The sequence below is a fragment of the Phaethon lepturus genome, unplaced genomic scaffold (genome assembly GCF_000687285.1).
Source record: "Phaethon lepturus isolate BGI_N335 unplaced genomic scaffold, ASM68728v1 Scaffold25411, whole genome shotgun sequence".
In the NCBI taxonomy this organism is placed as follows: Eukaryota; Metazoa; Chordata; class Aves; order Phaethontiformes; family Phaethontidae; genus Phaethon; species Phaethon lepturus.
The window spans coordinates 1-1,566 of NW_010518833.1; the positions used below are offsets into that span (position 1 = coordinate 1).

Sequence of the window (1,566 nt, forward strand, 5' to 3'; positions counted from 1 at the left end):
CACCCCGTCCTGCCGCAGGCCCTGCGCCCTCACCAGCCCTCCTCTTCCTCCTGCCCTCGTGGACCTGGGAGCAGAGCGGCTGAGCTCTGCCGGCACAGGCAGCAGAACCTGGGCAGTAACGGGCCCCTCTGCCCCCCATCCTGCAGCCCCATGGCCGGGAGCGCTGAGATGGCGTCCCTGGAAGAGAGCTTCCGCAAATTCGCCATCTACGGCGACACTAAGGCTACGGGGCAAGAAATGAACGGGAAGAACTGGGCCAAGCTGTGCAAAGACTGCAAAGTCACTGACGGCAAAAGTGTCACCAGCACCGATGTGGACATTGTCTTCTCCAAGGTGAAGTAAGTGAATTGGTTTCTCGGGGCTTCCGGCCGGCTGGAGGTTGGGGATGCCCCTGCGGCACGGGCAGGATGGTGGGTGCCCAGGTGCGGTGGTCCCCGGGGAGGTGTTGGTGTCCCAGCTGCATGCCCGTTCCCATCTCACCCTCGGCGTGGAGCAGCGGGTGCTGCCCTGCAGCCTCCTGCCTTCAGGGAAGCGTGCCTGGCTGCTTTTGCTAATAAATTAATCCACATTTAGGGGGTGGGAAGCTCAGGTTTTGGGGCAGAGGCTGTGTCCCTGCTCCCGGCATCGGGGTGGGCCTGGCTGGTTCTGCCAGGTTCCCGTCTAGCAAGAAGGTGCCGCAGGGAGCAGAGGAGGGTGCTCAGGGGTGTCCCGTGCGTGGTGGCATGGCCCATCCCGGCGCCTGGCCAGCGCACCCCTGAGCTTGGGGAGGACTCTGCTCCTTGGAGGTCACAGGGGCGGCTGAAGAGCCTAAAGGCACCTGGGGCTGCTTTTGGGGTCCCCCAGGCCACACTGACGCCCGATGCTCCACACCAGGCTGCGGGAGCAAGGATGGGTGGAGAACTTGCTCCCTCCCTGCCCTCTGCCCGGGCATCCCCTTGTTTCCTGGTGGGGCCAGGGGGGTCTGAGCACCGGGAGGTTTTCGGCACATAGGAAGGTGGGTTGCTGTGCTGCCTCGGGGACGAGGACTGGGCGCTTGTGGGAGAGATGCTCTGCATGTGTCCTTCCGAATTGGACCAGAGAAGGACTGATGCCTGCCAGAGGAAAGAGGGTGCTGGGCACCGCAGGCAGGCTGGGAGCAGTGGGAATGGATGCCACCAGTATCCAAGTCCCGCTTCCACTCAGGGGTGAGATTTTTGGCTGAAAAACTCCTAGAGCTCAGCTGTGCCCAGCCTGACCCATTCAGCCAGGATTGCCCTGGCCAGGGCTGCGTTTTGGAGATGGGCGGGGGGCCCGAGGCTGGTGAGGGACAAAGCTGGGGTCTCCCTGATGCAGCTCATTCCGCTGCAGCCCCGTTCCAAGGCTCGATCCGAAGACGCGCTGATGGCAGCCCGGTTTTTGTACTTGCAGAGGGAAGACAGCCCGCGTCATCAACTACGAGGAGTTCAAGAAGGCGCTGGAGGAGCTGGCCCCCAAGAGATTTAAGGACAAGAGCAAAGAGGAGGCGTATGAAGCCATCTGCCAGCTGGTGGCAGGGAAGGAGCCCATTAACGTGGGTGTCACGGTGAG

At 62.8% G+C, this 1,566-nt stretch overlaps 1 protein-coding gene across 1 annotated transcript; it reads left to right on the forward strand.

Moving 5' to 3' along the window:
* Window positions 1–126: 126 nt before the first annotated feature.
* LOC104614625 (tubulin polymerization-promoting protein family member 3-like) lies at window positions 127–1,555 on the forward strand (the record flags this gene model as incomplete). The annotated part of the gene is made up of 2 exons (XM_010296857.1): window positions 127–338; window positions 1,408–1,555. Coding segments are annotated over exons 1-2 (336 nt in total), but the record flags the coding sequence as incomplete, so codon positions are not given.
* Between the last annotated feature and the right edge of the window lie 11 nt (window positions 1,556–1,566).